This window comes from Carassius carassius, chromosome 21 (assembly GCF_963082965.1).
Source record: "Carassius carassius chromosome 21, fCarCar2.1, whole genome shotgun sequence".
NCBI lineage: Eukaryota > Metazoa > Chordata > Actinopteri > Cypriniformes > Cyprinidae > Carassius > Carassius carassius.
The window spans coordinates 19,954,236-19,973,549 of record NC_081775.1 but is presented as its reverse complement, the minus strand read 5'-3'; the positions used below and the strand labels follow the sequence as shown (position 1 = coordinate 19,973,549).

The following is a 19,314-nucleotide window of genomic DNA, read 5'->3' as shown; positions in this document are numbered from 1 at the left end:
GGGACAGAAAGCTATCGGACTAAATCTAAAATATCTTAAACTGTGTTCTGAAGATAAAAGGAGGTCTTACGGGTTTGTAACGACATGAGGGTGAATTATTAATGACATAATTTTCATTTTTGGTGAACTAACCCTTTAACACTGTTTCAGTGTTTCTAATGTAATTGTGTGACCTAATCGTATTTTATTAGATGTGTGATTTCCAGCTTCCACTATTGTGCAAAAATTTCAATCGGGGCAATGCTGTAGTTTTCTACTAGCTGGCATGATTCTACTGGGATGGTCATAAGAATTAACCACGGCGCTAATGTCGGAAACGTGCGTCTCTAAAATGAGGGCTGGGTTTGTAATTCATACATATGTTCTTGTTAGAAATGGAGTTTGATTGACAGACGATCTAACCAATCATAAAGCCGAATCTGCTATTTTTGTCCGATTAACAAACTAGGCCGGTCTGGAAAATAGATTTGACTTTGGTGGATTTGAAATTGAAAACTTGTCTATATTGGCGGTTGAAACAAGAAACCTTTATTATGATCATTCATGTTTATTTCATGCTGTAACAAGTAAAGAGGAAGAGATGATCGTAACGCTTTATCTGAGACGCTTCAGCGATGTTTCGCTACACATTAAAGAGCCATGATGTATTATTATTAATGTATATCATAAAGAGCCGGCATGTATTGTTTGAATTTTCTTTAAAAAAATGACAACATTTGAGAGTGGAGGCTTTGTTTCATACCAAGAGTTTTGTTTGTCGCCACGCTGTCAGTTTCCTCTTTGCACCGCGATGTCAGTCTATGTTTTTGACCGAATGAAAACATGATGTAGGCTTTGGCGAGAGAGCCATGACTTTGTTGGACATAGCAACAGTAAGGGGCGGACCTTTGCGACGGGTTTACGTTATGTGAAGAAAAAAAAACTAAATCAACAACCATCAACTTAAACTCAAAGAAAACAATTTAATTTGGGATGTTTATTGCACAAAATAATATACACATCCATTCTGTTCTCTCGTTTCATATTACAAGGAACAGGTTTATTTCTTGAGACGATTGGAGGTTCAAAATGCCGAAACCCGGGATCGAACCAGGGACCTTTAGATCTTCAGTCTAACGCTCTCCCAACTGAGCTATTTCGGCTTATTATGTGTCTGTGGGATAGTCGTCCAAAAAATAAAAGTGTCTTCCGAAAGTATATAGCGTTAGTCAATTTGATTTCAATTTAAAAGTACTTTATTGGCTACTTTAGTGGCGCTCCTGTGTATTGACAATATTGTCAAAGCATTACACATTAAACAAGTCGCTGTCTCATTTCGAAGAGCGCTGCGACCTCCTGTGGTCGCAGACTTAATCGAAGAAGTGTCACTTCAGAAAAGTAACCGTTATAAAATTGGTTGTTATTTGACTTGGGACATAAATAATACTTTATTTAGGGCCCGAGCACCGAGGTGCGAGGACCCTCTTGTATCTGCTTTGTTTATTATTATTATTATTATTATTATTATTATTCTCCCGAATGAATCGCATTTTTGAGGGCTTAAACATGCTCAAAAAGTCATGAAACTTTGCACACGCGTCAAACCTGGTGAAAATTTTCGTCTGATATAGGATTCAGAAGAGGGTGTGGCAAAATGGCTCGACAGCGCCACCTATACTAAGAAAATCAACAGCCTTCCAGCTATGTTTCACGTACATGCACGAAAATTGGCACACATATGTAACACACCAATACCTACAAAAAAGACTCTTGGAGCAAAATTCTAAACCCAACAGGAAGTCGGTTATTTTTAATATTATGAGCAAATTTTGTGTAATTTTGGTCATTTCCATGTGTTGTATTTTAACGAACTCCTCCTAGAGATTTCTTCAAATCAACACCAAATTTGGTATGCCTAATCTAAAGGCCTTTGCGATGTTAAATTGCGAAGATATTGAGTTTTCGTTGAAGGGCATGTCCGTGGCGGCCTGGCGAATTTCGATGATTCGCCATGAAAAATGAAGTTGCTATAACACACACATACAATGTCCAATCTGCCCCAAACTTCACATGTTTGATGAGACTCCGAACCTGAACAGATTGACATGCTCATATTCAGTTATAGTCATAGCACCACCTATAGGCAACAGGAAGTGACATATTTTACACTGCGACTAACTACTCCTAGAAATTTTATGACATCAATGTCTTTTTTGTGGTCAGTCTAATCTAAAGGCCTGTGCGATGTTAAGTTGTGAAGATCTTGAGTTTTCGTTAAGGGGCGTGTCCATGGCGCCGTGACGAAGTTCGATGTCTCGCCATGGGAATAAAAGATGTTATAACTCAGGCATAAAATGTCCGATCTTCCCCAAACTTCACATGTGTGATAAGAGTCCTGGCCTGAACACATCTGTAGGCCAATATTCCATCGGGTGTGGCAAAATGGCTCGATAGCGCCACCTATACACTTTCAACATAGCGCGCCTCGAGCTCCGTTTCACGTACATGTACAAAAATCGGTACACACATGTAACACACCAATACTTACAAAAAAGTCTCTTGGTACGAAATCCTAATCCCAACAGGAAGTCGGTTATTTTGAATTTCCCCTGCAAAATTGGCGTTGTTTTTGCCATTTTCAGGGGTTGTACTTTAACGAACTCCTCCTAGAGATTTATTCAGATCAACATCAAACTTGGTCAGTTAAATCTAAAGGCCTTTGCGAAGTAAAATTGGGAAGATCTTGAGGTTTCGTTAAAGGGAGTGTCCATGGCGGCTTGACAAATTTCGATGTTTCGCCATGAAAAAGGAAGTTGCTGTAACTCAGACATACAAAGTCCAATCTGCCCCAAACTTTGCATGTTAGATAAGACTTCTGCCCTTAACAGATCTACATGCCCATATTCAATTATAGTCATAGCGCCACCTGCTGGCAACAGGAAGTGACATATTTTACGCTGAGACAAACTACTCCTAGAGATTTTTTGACATTAATGTATTTTTGTGGTCAGTCTAATCTAAAGGCCAGTGTAATGTTAAATTGTGGCAATCTTGAGTTTTTGTTAAAGAGCGTGTCCATGGCAAAAATGACCAAATTTGATGTCTCGCCACAGCAAGAGAAGTTGTTGTAACTCAGGCATATGTGTGATCTTCCCCAAACTTCACATGTTCGATAAGAGTGCAGCCCTGAACACATCTGAAGGCCAATATTCCATTATAATGATAGCGCCACCTGCTGGCAACAGGAAGATTGGCACATATATGGAATAAACATTGATATATTCTACTTATATTTATGAGTTTAAACGCATATTTCTCACCGTTCACCTATTTACTAGAGCCACTCGCTGCCGGTGAGCCCGGGTGCGAGGGCCCGTTCATCGCTGCTTGCAGCTTTAATTTGGAATGTAATTGTTACTTTTGTAAAATGAGGCAGTCTTTATAGTTGCGACCATTTAATGCGACCACAGGAGGGCGCAGCAGCCTTCGAAATGAAAGCTAGTAGCTAGTAGTGTCATACTACTAAGAGTCACGTAGTCATTTAGTGTACTTTTTTTTTTTTTTTTTTTTTTTTTATTCGAAAAAATTATAACATACAACATGTTATCAAGAAACAAAAAAGTTAAAAAAGAAACAGAAAAAAATGGAAATACAAATTACAACAAACAAAACAATTGCCAGGGGGAGGAAAGTATTATACACGCATATATAGAATCAAATAAACAAATTGTAAAATTTACAAATTTTCAAAGTTCTTACAGCTTTTTTGTTCACAGAGTCTCTGATACTGTCAATATAAATACATATTTCAGTTAACAAAACCATAAAATTGGGTTTTTTATTGCTAAATTTACATTTATGTATGTGAAATTTGGTCAACAGAATAAGTAAATTAATTAAATAAAAGCACTGTTCTTTTTCGTCAGGATAGTCAGTTAAACCAAAAAGTATATTTTCCCATAAGAGTGAAAAATGTTTTAAACACTGAATATTCTCCCTAATAAACTTTTGGACCTCACCCCATAGTGTAACTGAATATGCACAGTGCCAAAATAAGTGCAAGGCAGTTTCCTCATATTCATTACAAAAAGTACAATTTACATTTATACCTTTTTTAAATTTTTGTAAGTAATGACTTGCTGGATAAAATCTGTGAATAAGTTTATAAGAAATTTCTTTAATCTTATTTCTAAGATGATACTTTTGTGGTAATAACCACACTTTCCTCCAGCAAATACAATTTCCATTTAATAAGGAGGCCCAGCGAGACAAGATATAAGGCACAGTAACAATTTCTTTTTGGAAAAGAGTACGAATAGCTCTATTATTACTCTTGAGGTATGATGCAAAACAAATTTTACCAACATAAGATTTAGTAACATCAAAAGATACTGAACCGGGAGAATGGTCTTTATCAATACCTCTAAATAGCATCTGTGTACCAGAAGGGATTGAACCAAAAACCATTGCAAATTCTTTTTGAGTGACTGGTATTTTATAATAAGAAAGGAATTCATCATAAGAAAAGAGTGTTCCTTCTTTATTATATAACTGACTTATCAATTTAATATCGTTGTCAAACCAGTTATTTAAAAAAAGAGATTTGCGTTTATAAAGAATGTTTCTGTCATTCCAGATGAAACAGCGATGCGGAGAAAAATTGTGCTTATATATTAGTGACCAAGATAGGAGCACTTGTTTGTGGAAAGCAGATAACTTAGCTGGAATTTTATCTATATTATAATTACACAACAAAACAAAACTAAGACCACCAATATTTGAAAAAGCATAGTGAGGGATAAAATTCCAAACAGAAGTGGGGTTTTTTAAGTGATGCTTAATCCAATTAATCTTAAAGGTATGGTTCATTGTGGTGAAATCTAGAAAATTAAGGCCACCATTCTCATATGAGTTCATAATTACAGTCTTTTTTACATAGTGTGTGCGATTTTTCCATAAGAAATCAAATAGCATTTTATCAATATTTTTACTAGTAAGGTTATCAAGATACAAAGATAAGGATGCATATGTTAGTCGGGCTATACCTTCAGCTTTCGTAAGAAGAACTCTTCCCTTTAAGGAGAGATCTCTTTGAAGCCAGAAATTAAATTTTTTTTTGGTTTTGTCTATTATGGGGTTGAAATTCAAAGAACATCTTTTCAGCTGGTCTTTAACAATAATGATACCCAAGTATGTAACACTCTCCTTGACAGGAATGTTACTAATACTTGTTAAATCACAGTCTTTAACAGCCATTAGCTCACACTGTCATTTAGTGTACTTGTCGGGCCAGTGGCGCTCCATGTCACCTGTAGGTCGTGGTTATTCTTTGTTATGACAGCCAATCACGTTCCCGGCTGCAACCATGAAATTTATGTTTTAGCCAATCGGCGCTCGTATCGCAACCGCGAATTGGCCAATCACCGCTCGTATCGTAACCGCGAATTAGCCAATCAGCGCTCGTATCGCAACCGTGATTCGGCCCGGTAACAACAAGAAATTGACCAATCAGCGCTCGTTCCTCAACCGTGATTCTTCATAGTAACAAGTTATCAACAACAATTGATAACGTCAAGAACCCCCGGAGACTTGCGGATCACGGCTGAAGAAGAAGATAACGGTCATCGATTAATTTCTAACCAACATTTGCAATGTAAGTGAATCTTTTATCAATAAAAAAGTAACACTTACAATACTGGTGCACAAATATCCATTAATTTATACTTAACGAATGCACAGATAATCATGAGTTAATGTTAACGAATGAAGGACTAACTTAAACCATTAATTAATGATTACTACATCAGCAACTAATAAACATTCTATATGTTTCATAGATAAATTAATAAATACAATTGTATAAGTTAAATTTACTTTAATGTATTAGTTCCTTAATAACATTATATTAACTAATGACGTAAATGTATATTTTAATTACTACAGTGGCCAAAGCTATTTACTTCAACTTCCAGTTGTCAGCTTTAATTAATCATTAGCTAATGATTTTCAAAGGAATCATTTTATGACTTTACATGTTGAGGTAAAGAGCTATTAACCAATTGTTAATATGTTATTGTGGTTATGGATTTTTTTAAAATTAGTCATGTACCTCAACAAGTTAAGTTAAAGTAATAACATAATGATATCTTTACAAATTATTATCTAATGATTCATTAATGATATAATTTTACACTGTTAGTTAATATAATATGTTATTAAGGAATGGATACATTATGACACATTTAACTAATAACAACAATTTATTGATTTCTTTATCTATGAATCATGTGAATATTTGTATTCACTGATGCTATCAAAAGTTCCTAAATTATCTTTCATTTTTTATTATTTTTTTCATTTTTAATTATTAGCTGAAATATCACCTACAACTTTTTTTGTTTAGTAACCTGACACCTTCATGACTAGCTTATCTTGGTTATAACATAAATTATTAGTTGTGATTTACGTTTAATTCTGAATATATATTAGGTTGCTAAGTATGTTACATTCTTAAATCGGTAAAATCATTTTGTATCAATATGTTGTGTCAAATAATTTGTCTTTTACTGTACTTTAGTAAGTAGCCATGTAATAAGCGGGATAATATGCAGTCATTATTGTGAATAAAATCTGACAGGCTGACTAACAACACCCTGTAATAATTCCACAACACAGTAATCCAGTAGAGACCTGATTTATTGATATGACATTTTAACATCAATCCAAAAACAAAACAAGGAAAGAAAACATAACTATGGGCAGATATTATCAATGAACATTTAGACAACACAAAGCAAAACAGACTAGGAAAGGGAAAATAAAAATAAGATCACACAATGAAAACAATCTTACATTAATAATATGTATCCTGTTGTAATTTGCAGGTGTTTCGTTGGGGCTCATAGTCCTGCACAGTGGCCTGACTTCAACCGAGTGGAGGCCATTTTCACAAGGCTCTGTGCTCTCTACCCAAACGTGGTGCGCTGTGACGGAGTGAGGGTGTCCCGCTTCACTGTGGTAGCATGTGCTCACAAGTACATCCAAGAGTGCATCCTCACCAATGCTAAGGTGATGAGTGAGACCACCATCCAGCTCCCAGAAGTGAACGCTGCAACAGTCACACAATGGTGAGTAAATAAGCATTGTCACCGCTAAGCCTAAACTTAAAGCAGCTAAGGGCTGATGTTACACGGCAACTTTTTTTGATCAATGCTGCTGGGCAACTTTGGTTAATATTGCCATCAACAGGCAACCAGGTAAGACACAGAGCGCAAGATTGATCTGAAGTATCCAGATTGAAATTTGTTACCCATTCTCAGTGGGGAACGTACCCAAAAAACACTTCTCAAATTTTTTTGTATCATCAGCCTTAATGTAACCATGGCTGCTTTGCAGGTCTAGAAACAAATCAACAAGAGTTCAACTTCTGTTTTCTTCTTCATTATGAAAGATAAGATTTATGACATGGATCAGCTGTCTTCAGCAGACTGCAAGAATCAATAATTCATAATACAATGTTAATCTCAATAAAGTAGCCATTTCACAAAAGCAGTAATACATTAGACGACTGCTGTGTGATCTCAGCTGTGTCATGCTGCTGCGTCATAGTCATGACAAATAGTAGTTGATCTTTTGTATTGCTTAAATGTTTATTAATATCTGTTGTTTTATGTTTCCCAGGTTCAGCAGGCGTGGCAAGTCACTGGAACAGGAGATTTTGAAGCAGGGTATCCAAGCCCCAGACGCACCCATGGCAGGACCTGATATGCTTCCTGCAGCTATGCAGAAAGGACCAACTCTGTATCCAGGCAATTTGGCTGAGCCTCACCTTTTTATCCTGCCACCAAACACTGCTGGGAAGGCAAAACTTAAGGGGAGGTCGCAACCCCAGGCCATCTCCCAGGCTCCAACATCACATCAAGGCCTTCCTGTCATTGCATCAGCACTACTCATCTCTCTCCCTTTCATTTTACCATCTGTGCAGCTTCCTACAGTGAAAGGCACTTAAGCGCCATCCTCTACAGGTACCTCACAGGTGATGTTCTTCAACCTCCCATTACCTTCAGCTTTGCAACCATCAGCTCAGACACAGACATCCGGTCAAGATGTTCCTTACTCCACTCAGCAATACAGAAAGAGAAAACTGGAGAGGGAGCGCACTGGAACTGTCACAAGAAAATATGTGAAGAAGACAGACATCATTCTTTGCAGAAAGTGTAACAAAGAGAGAAAGCCACCATCACATCTTCAGTACTTTGGCAACTGGTTCTGCAAAGAGTCTGAGACTCAATTATATGGTGACTGGAGGGCTGTGCTGCAGGAACGAGGTTATAGATGAACTATTTATTATTTTCTTAGTCTGATGTCAAAATTGCACTGCAAATGTTTGTTTTGGTTTGATATTTATTATATTTTTTACACTGATATGTAAACATTTTACTACTGTGGTAAACATTTTTGGTTTACTGTTTATTATTTTTAATTGATGTGTCAAAATTGCACTACTGTTCTAAATGTTTTATTGGCTTTAAAATATATATGGAGATTAAAAGGATTGTTAATATTTGCCCTCACACTATTGTTATTGTGCCTTTTTGTATTCTCACAATATTTGTAAATGCATATATATTTGCACTGCTGTTATAATTTTTTTATTGACTTTATATTTGCAAATTAAAAGGGTTGTTAATCTTAATCTTTGCACTAGTAATGTTTTTGTGCCTATTTCTCACTGAAGTTGCAAATTTTTTTAAGTATTCCAGTATTACATAACAATAAAACACACACACACAAAACAGGGACTTTCAGAATAAGTCAGAAAATATAATAATATAATGTTATACTGTAAAAAATAATATATTATACTGTAAAAAATGAGTTAGTTAGCGCTGCGTTATTCATGTATTTTGTTGTGAAAATGCACAAAAACACAAATCATGTATTTGTTGCAATGAATATTCACGTTTTGTCTGTCAAATCATTTCGACTTTTTTTATCCAGTGACAGCTTGATGCTTTTGTCCATATAAGGTATTTCCTGTAGCGTGCGTCACATAGTGGTCACGAGCTGGTACTTTTACGAGTCTGTTTTGGACTTTGTGCGAGAGAGCGCCCTCCGGCGTCCGGTATGAATGAAACATACACAACGTGAGAGTGTTTACTTTGGACAGTTCCCAAATTAAAGTGGGGGGGACGAATTTACGTTCGATTAAATTACGGGGGAGAATGATGATTACGTACGCGTGCATCAGCAGCGTCAAAGCGGACACATTCCAGGAATTCCATCACTGTTCGGAGTGGGCCGCGAACTCGCGTCCCTATGCGTCTTTTAGGATCTTTACCTCGACTAATGGGCGCCGGCCTTGGCGCAATGGATAACGCGTCTGACTACGGATCAGAAGATTCTAGGTTCGACTCCTGGCTGGCTCGTAGCTTTTCTTCTTTAGAATAACCAGTAATTTATTGTTATGTTTATTTTTGCAACAATTTTTTCTTTATTGTGGCAGCAAAGCAGTTTACAAAGATGTGCATCAATCAACACTCAATCCAATCCACATCACAAAGGCCAATAAAGCAAGTAATTCTCTGTTAGTAGCACATTTCCTAATAGAACAGCTTGGCATGTTGAGGTCCTTCCAGTTGCGGGTGAGGTTACTGTGTAAGGCAGCTGGTCCTCTGGTCTTCAACAGCTACTCTGGAGACTGCTCATTCATCCAGGAAAACAGTAAGAATATGTTGTTAAAATGTATTCATTTTAATAAAAATAAAAAAATTATATACATAAATTCTGAACATAAAATTACATCCTCATCCTCGCACTCAGGAACATTTGTACATCGTCTTCTCTCTGTTTGTGTTTCCAAACCCTCACAGTTAACATCTGGATCCCCTGCAAAAATACTACGGTCTTGGGAACTATAGGAGATAAATAAAAAATAAAAAAGGAAGAAAACTGATTATTAAACAAAACACAACCTACAGTATGTATGTAAAGAAATTGCACACCTATGATGTATTATAGACAATGTCTTATGTTAAGAGCATTCTTTTTTTTTTTCTCCTACCGGTATTTAGAGATGTCGGCAACACACTTTCTTTCTCGTGTTTGTTTAGAGTCTTGCCCACAGTCAGGTTTGCAGTTACTCCACTCACTCCACTCAGACAAGACGCCCTTCACTGGACACAGTCAGGGAGTTATTTGTTACTTTATACCTACAATACCTTACACCTGCGATGGTTTGGAAAATGCTAATTTTGTCTGAAGCTAGGAACAACCAGCCTCTAATATTATCATTAACAATATGTAGAGAATATAACATTAGTTTGAAGTGCTTTAAGAAATAATCTTAAACACTCACTTTACAAAATGTAACACAATTTAATGCAAAACAATAAACATGAATATGCCCACTTCAATACTATTTATAGTATGTGGAAAAACAGTACAGCAAAAGAAGAATGTCCAAATCCATAGCATGCAATAAACGGTGGGCAAAAAGTATCTCTCTTGAGATTCTGAAGAAGGCATCCAATGAACACTTTACTGTCCCATGAAACCACAAAAAAGGATTTGTGAATGGCAGTGAAGGCTGGTAGGTCACGTGCAGAGATAGTATGTCCTAATTTCATTCATACTACCCCGTATTTATTCTATACAGTGCATACTTTTTTAATGTCATAAAAGTAAGCTTTAAACTAAATCTATTTCCTACTAGACGGAATGCAATTTCGGACACAGCTATGATTTTTCTTTGCACTTACTGTCACAGTTGCTAATGTCATAGCAGTTGCCATGTTGAATAATTTCTCCTTCACAGGCACTTCCATTGTGTTTTCTATCAACACAGTCCCTCTCTCTCCTTCGGATTCCCAACCTGGTATTGCATGTAATTTTTCTAGTGGATGGAGCTCTACATGGACTCCACTCATTCCATTCAGTCCACATCCCATTTACTGATGAAAAAAAAAAAAAATACAAAAAAAAACACAAAGAGAAAAATTTTAAACTTTAAACAATCGATTATTTTTTATTGGTTTAGATAAACCATGTCACTGTACTTACTTGGACAGGGTACAGCAATGATGCAGATACCAGTTTTTTGCTCTTCACCTTGGCACTGTCTTCCACCATATGCTGGTTTAGGAGAATCACACATCCGTCTTTGAGTCTGCTTGCCCACTCCACATGTCACAGAGCAGGGTGTTGAACTCGTCCAAGCGCCCCAGTTTCCATCAACTGTAGAGCAGAGACATAAATCTGTGGTTTCTAAAAACCACTTGTTTGTTTGGCTGTTTTATATAAAACAACAAAGTATATTACCTAGGCAGAAAGGTAGTCCGCTGCAAGGACGGCCATCTGTGTCAGAGCCTTTGCAGTCATTGCCAGGTGGAACCAAAGATGGAGGAGGGTTGGTGCATGTCCTTGTACGGAGCTCTTTTTCAGGTTTGCGTCCTTCATAAAGACAAGTAACTGGACAGGGACCCCAACTTCCCCAACTGGACCACCCGCCATGAGCTAGACATCAAATGAGAACGTTTTTCATTTTCTATATCTTTAGTAAGTAAAAAAAAAGAGAGAAAACTATACTTACTTGGACAGATTACTTTAGTGTAGCAACTGGTGGTTTCTTCCTCAGCACCGCTACAGGAGCCCCCACATTGTGGAATTGGTTCAGAGCATGTTCTTCTTCTCTTTCTTATTCCATTGCCACATGTGACTGAACATAGCTGCCAATTCCCCCACTTTGACCAGCCACCTTCAACTGGACAATATATATATATATATATATATATATATATATATATATATATATATATACAGAAACATGAGAAAAGACATGGAAAACTTTATGTTGAAATGTAACAATTGCTCTACAATTTTCCTTTCTACCTGGACAGCAAACTTTTTTCACACATGGCTTAGTTTGAACGGGTCCTATTCTTTCAGGGTCTGCGCAATCACCAATTCCATAACAAGACCTTCGCCTTTGGCTGACTCCCTCTGAACAACTCACCGAGCACTCACTCCAGCGAGTCCATTCAGACCACGTTGGCCGCCTGGAGGTCAACAATAAACATGCGAGACATTTTTAAGGGTTATGCTCTGCACATCATTTGATCTCATTCATTTCAGTTCAGCTAATTCAGCAGCCTGAAGAGTTACATTATCTGAAAGGTCAAATGGTGACTTGCGAAAGACTCCAATGTATTTTCTTTTCATAAATAATGCAATACTGTTTAGGTATAATTGAAGTAGCATCAGATCGTCTCTGCCATATTGTGACATACATCAGAATGTAACGGACTATAGAAAAAGGGAAAATGTAGACATTTAAAAAATAAAAAAGATTTTTTCAAGACCTATAACATGCATTTACCAATAACAGATGAATTTTAAATGCATGCTAATTTATTTAAAGTGAAAATGTCTACATGTTATCAGCTTTAAGGAAAACTTAAAATTTATTAAGAAATAGTAAATAGTAAGTAGTTCTCCCATTTTAAAATTAAAATCTGTTTTTTTTGTTTTTTTTTGTTCTAATAAAGAATAGTTAAACTCGATGTGACATTTATCTGTTTTTGGACATGACCATTATAAGCATCACATCATTGAAACTCACCCACAGGACCTACAAACTCCATCTGCTTCTTTGTAGCCATAGCTGGGGTTCAAGCAACACTCATCTTTTTTAACTTGACCCAAAAGATCACTACATTTCCCAGTGGACAGGGTAAATGATGCAAAACAGTCCGCTAGCTGTGAAACTTCAGAAACACCACATTTATTAAAAAATTAAATACTTCTTCTGTTATTACTACCATGGCACAGATGATCAGGATGCATTAATATAAATATATATATATATATTTGCATGATTCAGTTGTTTAAGGGATTTACTAACTGATTATAATTTACAAAAACAGATAATTTAAACATGCAAAAAAAAAAAAGTCGGTACAAAAAGTATTTGAGAAAAAAGTCAGTCAGCTATTAATATTTTTGCTTATAGTAATATTCATGTAGATATGACTGAATATTTATATGTAATCACAAAACATTTCCAACCTGATTGCTGGACATAAATCCCAAGGAGCACAATCCCCCAAACGATCAGATTCATGGCTGAATCAGTGTGACAGAAAAGCTTTCTGAAATAGAAGGACTTGTAAATAAATAAGTTAAATAAGTAAACACTTTAAAATTATGAATAGTCAAACAGTACATAATGTAGGTGTGGGTTATTGAGTAATACAAATTAATTGATAAATTGGTCATACAAATTAAAGGTTCAAATTCTAATGAAGGTAGTTCATACATTATGAATTAAATATTTTAACCAATATAAGATTAGACCACTTACCTTACACACTTCCCTTTATTGAGACAGTTTAAGAGACAAGAGGTTTTGTTACACCCTGCCTAGGTTCCTCAAATGTGACTTTACAAAAACCTTAGAGAGATGTTTATGAAAAAAAATTATTAATTGTGTAACAGGTTAACCAGCTTCCCTTATTTGAAAATGATTTAGCAGATTCATCAGCATTACATGCTGGTTTGTAAAAGAATAAAATAGTTTCAGTTCCACCCCTTCAGCAGGTCAGGGGTGCACTTCTCAATTGGTAACGACAGAACTTGCAACCATTTGCTTTTGGGAAAAGAACCCCAGAGCAGTTGTTGAGCACAGTCTTGTACAGTCAAAGAGTATCTCTTTGCTAAATTCTTTAAAGTGTCCTAACCAACCAACAAGCATATAACATTATTTCAAATAAAAGCTGCATAAGTTGCGTGGAAGTCACCTAATGGTTAGAGTTTGACTCCTAACCGTAAGGTTGCGGGTTCGAGTCTCAGGCAGGTAATACCACGACTGAGGTGCCCTTGAGCAAGGTACCAAACCCCCAACTGCTCTCTCGGGCACCGCAGCATAAATTTTTATTGCTCTGTGTGTGCACTTTGGATGGGTTAAATGCAGAGCATGAATTCTGAGTATGGGTCACCATAAGAGTCAAGAGGCATTTATTTGTCATTAGCATAGTTAACACTGGGGAAAACTGGGCTTTGAAATGCTTGTGACAAGGCTCAGACATGCAGTGACAATAACAAGACATAAGACATAGACGTACGTGGAGAGCACTGAGGTTCTTGAGTGACTACAGTGCCCATAGACAGAAAGACATGGACAGAGCATTATATGCCCATAAGTGGGAGTAACAGATACAATAAAGGTAATCGGTGTTAAGAGTTATAGTGTTGATAAGTAGTCCTGAGGTAATATTATGATCACTGGGGTAGAACGGTGTCTAAAATGTCATTGTAGGGTGACGTAGAGCTACATGGAGGAAATTAAAGTGGCAGTGCAGATCCAATAAATAAACTTAAGAGCAGCACACATTCAGATGTATTCCTGAGTAGAGCAATGTCCAAAAGGTCATTATAGAGTGTCACAGAGAAACATGAAGGAATTTAAAAAAAGTGGCAGTGCAAGTACAATGAAAGTAAACATAAGAGCAGCATGTATTCCGTTTTTTTTAGATGGAGGACAGCTGATTGTTAAATAGTCTGATGGCTTGAAGATAGAACCTGTTCTTCAGTCTGGTTGTCCGTGATCGGATGGATCGGAAACGTCTGCCAGATGGCAGTGTGGCAAACAGGTGATGAGCAGGGTGAGTGCGGTGCTTGATGATGCTGCGAGCCTTTCTCAAGCAGCGAGTCTGATAGATGTCCTGTAAGACTGGGAGTTTATGTTCAATGATGAGCTCTGCTGTTCTCACCACTCGCTGAAGAGCTTTGCGGTCCAAAGAAAAGCAGTTGCCGTACCATACAGTGATGCAGCTGGTCAGAATGCTCTCAATAGTGCAGCGGTAGAAGTTTGACACTTCAATCTCCGCAGGAAGTAGAGACGCTGACGGGCTGTTCTCACTATGGTCTCTGAGTGAAGGCTCCAGGAAAGATCCTCAGAGATGTGAATGCCAAGGAACTTGTAGTTCTTAACTGTCTCTACTAACTGTCTCTACTATCTCTCCATTGATGTGAATGGGAACGTGACCCTCTCTCTGTGACTTCCTGTAGTCCACAATCATCTCCTAGGTCTTGCTGACCACCATCATCCCTGTTCCCAAAAAAACAATGGTCTCCTGCCTGAACGACTACCACCCTGTAGCACTGACATCAGTCATCATGAAGTGCTTCGAATGGCTAGTCAAATATTATAAGATATCTGTAAAATAATGAAGACAAACTGAGATCGTCTTGATATGAGAAAGGGGAAATTATTTAATGAGATAAAAAAACAAATCTTTATCATTATAAGGTGGCTGTGTAAAACACACTGCCAACACACATTTCAGTTGAAACAACTTGTAAAAGTGCATGTAGCATTCGATGACCCCGTTAAGTGACTTAGATTTTAGACACAGTAGCCTGTTGTCTGTTTTGCTCTATATCTCCAGTGAAAATAGTTCAAAAGCAAGTAACGTTAAGCAGAAGCATTGCGTATCTCCAAGCAACACAGATATTCGCTTCACATCCCACTTAAGATGTTTATTTGAAATATCTTAAATGGCAGTTTGCATTGTCATGCTTGCAGGCCCATGGGTCGGCACTGACAACTCAGCACAGCCAAAAAAGGAAAAAGACTGCTACATGAAATGAGAGCGTTGGGGTTTTTCGAGCTGCATATTGCACATATATTTATGTATGGCGCAATCACATTAAGGTTCTTACTTCTTAGCGGTTATGCACTAAATATCTATATATGTATGGTTATAAAGAATCTGAGAGCAGATTTCTGCTGGATTGTACGCTTGTGACTCACAACTACATCATGATACATGCATGATATTGTGTTAAATATTTGAGCTAATTTGATTATGCTATATTTTACCAATAGGTGCCAATAACATATTTCACCTGTTACAAAAATAGCATTGCAAGCTATGGAACAGGTTACATGTTTCTGATGCAGAAAAGCTAGTTCATGCATTCATGACCTGAAGACAGGACTAATGTGTTGATATAATGTACTGCTAGGTGGTAGTCCTGCATCTTCAATATACAAGCAACAGGTAGTCCAAAATGCAGCTGCTATATTCCTTACCAGGTTAAGAACATTATCAAGAAAAATATGTATCAGATGCAAAACATTATTACTTAGAATTATTTAAATCCTGTGTATCTAACTAGTCGTCTATCATGCTACCTTCCATCAGGTTGCAAAACTTGGGAATTTTGGTAGGACCTACAATAGCAAAGTCTACTAAAAGAGGTAGAGCTTTTTCGCATTTGGCTCCCAAACTCTTGGAATAGACTTCCTGATAATGTTTGGGATTCAGACACACTCTCTCTGTTTAAATCTAGATTAAAGACACATCTATTTAGCCAAGCATTCACATAATGTATCTCACATTCTTGTACTCCAGTTATATCTGATCAAATGCACAATATCATTCTTTGTTTGGGTTGAACAGCAGCTACACTAATTGTTCTGTGTTTGCTTCTCTTTTTCTGCTATGGGATTGGTATCCTGAGGTAACTAGGAATTACACAAGCTTCGGTATGGATCCAACTCTTGCAGAGATCTGAGATGACCGAACACCTGAGAAGAGATGACCCCAACCCCTCAGAGGAACTCAGATGATGCCAACCCTGAACCAACATACAAAACTACCAAATAGCTATAAGTTTGATCTCAACATATAATCATTGTTGTTAATAGTGTTCACTGTCTGTTTGAATACGTCATTAACTAACTGCATGATTTTTACTGTACATTTCTGCCATATAGTCACTACTGACGGGCTGATAAGTGGTAACTTTAATTTCCTGTGAAGCTGCTTTGCAACGATGTGTATCGTGAAAAGTGCTATACAAATAAACATGAGTTGAACTGAATTGGAGTGTATGTTTAAATGCATTTAGTCCCACAAAACATGCTATGTGGATGTGGCATATGGCCAACATCTGTATTTATTGTCAATATTTCATGTTCATTAATTGCTCTGTAGTCTTTTTATTTACTAAAAATCCTTATACAAGCAATAGTATAACACCATAGAAGAAAAGACATTAACACAAACTAGCCCTCAAATGCTTTGAAATCAATATACAAGATGAGACTTGAGAAATAAAACACAAGACAAGATCATAAATGAATGACTTGTTCGATCTATTCAATATCTATCACTGCTGTTTTGTTGTATAGAGCAGGACTGTCACGCTGTCTAGTCTCTGTTTCCCTGGGTGTCCACTAGTGGGCTCACTTCCCCTTAGGCACTTCACCGTAGGCACTAGAATTCCTCTAGTCTTGTCCTGTCATCACAGTAATTGCATTCTTGTTAATTGCACCAGGTGCAGTCACTTTATTGTCATTAGCCTCCCTATAAATACCAGTCTTTTCCTGTTGTTTGTATGGAGTCCTTACCCTTCATATATCCAGCCTTCTCGTTCCCCGAGAGTCATCCCAGTCTGCTCGTCCTCCGAGTCCTCTCGTTTCCTGAGTTCCCTTTCCTGTTCCTTCCCTTTTGTTTGTTTATTTTGGACTGTCTTTTGGTATTGACCTTTGCTTGTTCTGACTACGATTTGGATTACCCTTGATGAATAAATATCTGCAATTGGATCTTGCTATCTCCCTGTGTCTCTCTGGGTACACGAACGTCACAGAAGGACTCCGTCCAAAAAGAGATCCAGCGCTATGTCTGTTCATATTTGCTCCCCAGTCATCGAGCGGGAGAGGAATGGCTTCGAGGGTACCCGCCTGGTCGTGTTTCGTGGGACCAGGGGAGGTCGCTCAGGAGAGAGTGGTCGAGAGGAGGTCCGACATCACTCTCCACTATGGCCGCCTGTCGACCCTGGGTTCAGGAGGAACGGATGGGAGCCGCCGTCTCACCATTGTGGACGGAGACGGGAAAGAAGGCGCAAGTCTGCCAAGCCAGCGCCACTGCACAAGATGGCCGCCAGCCCAGTGCCGCTGCACAAGATGGCCGCCAGCCCAGCGCCGCTGCGCAGAATGGCCGCAGACCCAGCGCCATTGCACAGGATGGCCACCAACCCAGCACCACGAGGCAAGATGGCCACCAGCCCAGCACCACGAGGCAAGATGGACGCCAGCCCAGCGCCACAGAACAAGATGGCCCCCAGCCCAGAGCCACTGCGCAGAATGGCCGCCGGTCCCGCACCACTGCCCATGATGGCCGCAGGTCCAGCGACACTGCACAAGATGGCCATCAGCCCAGCGCCATGAGGCAAGATGGACGCCAGCACAGAGCCACAGCACAAAGTGGTCACCAGCCCAGCGCCACGGTGCAAGATGGCCACCAGCTCAGCGCCAACGCCCAAGATGGCCGCTGAGACGTTTTTGGATTATTTCTCCATGCTGTCAAAGATCCTAGAGATTCCCAGGAGTGTTCACGTCCCGTCTGCTGATCCAGAGACTGTTCACATCACGTCTGCTGAGCCAGCACCACAGTACAAAATGGCCACCAACCCAGCGCCACTGCACAAGGTGGCCGCCAGCCCGGAGCCATTGCAGAGGATGGCAGCTACAGTGGGCTTTCCTGAGTTGAGTTAAGTTCCCGTTGACTCTCCAGAGTTGAGTCAGGTTCCGGTTGACCTTCCAGAGTCGAGTCATATTCCCGTTGACCCTCCAGAGTTGAGTCAGGTTCCCGTTGACCCTCCAGAGCTGAGTCAAGTTCCTGTTGACCTTCCAGAGTTGAGTCAGGTGCCCGTTGACTTTCCAGAGTTGAGTCAGGTGCTCGTGGACCCTCCAGAGTCGAGTCAGGTGCTCATGGACCCTCCAGAGTCAGGGTTAGTCACTGTCGACCTTCCAGAGTCAGGGTTAGTCACCGTCGACCTTCCAGAGTTGAGTCAGGTGCCCATTGAATTTCCAGGGTTGAGTCAGTTTCCGGTTGACCCTCCAGAGTCGAGTCAGAGGCTCGTGGACCCTCCAGAGTCGAGTCAGGTGCTCGTGGACCCTTCAGAGTCAGGGTTAGTCACTGTCGACCTTCCAGAGTCAGGGCTAGTCACCATCGACTTTCCAGAGTCAGGGTTAGTTCCTGTTGACCTTCCAGTCAAGTCACCGGTGATCTTCAGGGACAGAGTCAAGTCACCGGTGCTCTTCAGGGACAGAGTCAAGTCACCGGTGCTCTTCAGGGACAGAGTCAAGTCACCGGTGCTCTTCAGGGACAGAGTCAAGTCACCGGTGCTCTTCAGGGACAGAGTCAAGTCACCGGTGATCTTCAGGGACAGAGTCCAGTCACCGGTGATCCTCATGAACAAAGGCAAGTCACCATTGATCTTCATGAACGAGGAAACACCATGGGAGTACCAGAGTCTCGTCACTTC

General features: G+C 38.9%; 1 protein-coding gene and 1 non-coding gene across 3 annotated transcripts; both read right to left on the bottom strand.

Annotated features, from left to right (window-relative positions):
- Positions 1-1,069: 1,069 nt before the first annotated feature.
- trnaf-gaa (transfer RNA phenylalanine (anticodon GAA)) lies at positions 1,070-1,142 on the bottom strand. Its single transcript has one exon. It is a non-coding gene; the product is annotated as a tRNA-Phe (tRNA).
- Positions 1,143-9,448: 8,306 nt separating this feature from the next.
- On the bottom strand, positions 9,449-13,428 carry LOC132097183 (properdin-like). 2 transcript variants are annotated; one of them, XM_059502809.1, is made up of 11 exons: positions 13,340-13,428; positions 13,045-13,127; positions 12,599-12,743; positions 11,869-12,035; positions 11,570-11,740; positions 11,299-11,493; positions 11,041-11,214; positions 10,740-10,931; positions 10,043-10,154; positions 9,782-9,893; positions 9,449-9,679 (listed from the first exon to the last, which is right to left on the bottom strand). In XM_059502809.1, the coding sequence occupies exons 2-11, from the start codon at positions 13,097-13,099 to the stop codon at positions 9,668-9,670; spliced, it is 1,335 nt and encodes a 444-aa protein (XP_059358792.1). In that variant the 5' UTR covers positions 13,100-13,127; positions 13,340-13,428; the 3' UTR covers positions 9,449-9,667. The 2 variants fall into 2 exon arrangements, with proteins under 2 accessions (XP_059358792.1, XP_059358793.1); XM_059502810.1 differs by having other exon boundaries at positions 13,045-13,141; positions 13,340-13,370.
- Between the last annotated feature and the right edge of the window lie 5,886 nt (positions 13,429-19,314).

Excerpts from the sequence above, each read along its gene's own strand:
- LOC132097183 (XM_059502809.1), bottom strand. The coding sequence starts at position 13,099 with ATGAATCTGATCGTTTGGGGGATTGTGCTCCTTGGGATTTATGTCCAG. Across the intron at positions 12,036-12,598 it reads GGAGTTTGTAGGTCCTGTGG|GCGGCCAACGTGGTCTGAAT; the intron begins GTGAGTTTCAAT and ends GTTGACCTCCAG. Across the intron at positions 11,494-11,569 it reads CACTAAAGTAATCTGTCCAA|CTCATGGCGGGTGGTCCAGT; the intron begins GTAAGTATAGTT and ends TTTGATGTCTAG.